Source organism: Polistes canadensis, unplaced genomic scaffold, assembly GCF_001313835.1.
Source record: "Polistes canadensis isolate GaletaPanama2010 unplaced genomic scaffold, ASM131383v1 scaffold_360, whole genome shotgun sequence".
In the NCBI taxonomy this organism is placed as follows: Eukaryota; Metazoa; Arthropoda; class Insecta; order Hymenoptera; family Vespidae; genus Polistes; species Polistes canadensis.
The window spans coordinates 4,500-5,989 of record NW_014569907.1 but is presented as its reverse complement, the minus strand read 5'-3'; the positions used below and the strand labels follow the sequence as shown (position 1 = coordinate 5,989).

The following is a 1,490-nucleotide window of genomic DNA, read 5'->3' as shown; positions in this document are numbered from 1 at the left end:
GTAACGAAGCTTTTGCACGTTAAATATGAAAGAAAGAAAAAACAAAAGAAAAAAAAAAAAAACTGCTGCACACACACAGAAGAAAATTACAACGAAAAATATCGATCCTGATTATCCAACAAGGAAGGAAACATACAAAAAAAAATTAAACGAGAGAGACGAAACAAATTATATTATTAATTCTATTATAAATATCGTCTCTCGAATTTAATTTAAAAAAAAAAAAAAGAATAATAATTTGTCGGCTTTTTTGTTTGTTTGAGAGAACCCTTTTTTCTAGTCTTGTCTTTTTTCTTTTTGTTCTTTTTCTCTGCATTATGCGTGTTCCGCTTCTCCTTCTGTTCTTCTGTTCTTCTGTTCTTCCTTCTTCTTCTTCTTCTTTTGTGGAATATGGATTATTGTGACGCGCGATGCAGTTCAACAGTTTTGAGCAACTCTGCATCAACTTTACGAATGAAAAACTTCAACAATACTTCAATCATCATATGTTCGTCCTGGAACAAGAGGAATACGAACGCGAGGGTATTCCTTGGACTTTTATCGATTTCGGTATGGACTTGCAGTCGACGATCGATTTAATCGAAAAGGTAAAAGCCGAGTATTATTCGCTCGTCGTTGTTTTTTTTTTTTTTTTTTTTTTTTTTTTTTTTTTTTTTTTATTTATCTCGCCCATAATTCAATTGACAAATTTTTAATTGTGGTAGTAGAGAACGTACAATATTGTTTAACCCACATTTTGAAATTCTTCAGTTCAGTTTTTTTTTCTTTTTATTCTTTTTTTTTTTATTTTCCAAAAATAAAATCGAGTGAAACTTCTTTTAATTTTCACATTCCCGTTTCAAATATTATTATTATTAATCGATCCGATTATATATTTATTCATTTTTATTTTCATTCCTATCACCCCCTCCCTCATCCCCCCTTACTCCATCTTGCTATTCGAATGATATTCCCAATTTTTTTTCGAAACCTTTCAATTGTTTTCGTTTCGTTCGAACAATAATTTCTCCAAAAGAAGTTTCACTGTTCCGTATAGAAAATATAAATTGCAACAATGATTCTATCGCTTTGCTTGTCTATCTGTGTCACTTTCTCACTGTGGTGTGTGTATCCGTGTGTTTTGCGTTTGTATATGTTGTATTGTATTGTTTTTTTGTTGTTAATCAATATATATATATATATTCACAGATTTATCAATTTGTTATCGTCCCTTTTGTCCAGTGGAAAAAAGAAGAACAAAATTGACGATTATTATTCGTATTAGAATTTAATATTACAATTTGATATTAAATTTATTTTCTGTTTCTTTTTTTTTGTTATTAAAAATGTAATATTTTTTGTTCGCAACGAATAGTAACGTTTGTTTTAAAATTGTTAAAGTAGAATTGACAAAAAAAAAACACAAAAAAGAAGAATATAATAATTCAAAAAATGTCACCAAGAGTAGCGTTCGTTAATTTTATTTATATATTATTTCTTTTCTCTCGAGA

At 28.6% G+C, this 1,490-nt stretch overlaps 1 protein-coding gene across 1 annotated transcript in view; it reads left to right on the top strand.

Annotated features, from left to right (window-relative positions):
* Positions 1–410: 410 nt before the first annotated feature.
* The window catches only part of LOC106791960 (myosin heavy chain, muscle-like), a 3,746-nt gene continuing 2,666 nt past the window's right edge, over positions 411–1,490 (top strand). Inside the window, exon 1 of the mRNA XM_014758019.1 lies at positions 411–587. Within this exon, the coding sequence (XP_014613505.1) occupies positions 411–587 (177 nt within the window). The remainder of the gene's footprint in view (positions 588–1,490) is intronic.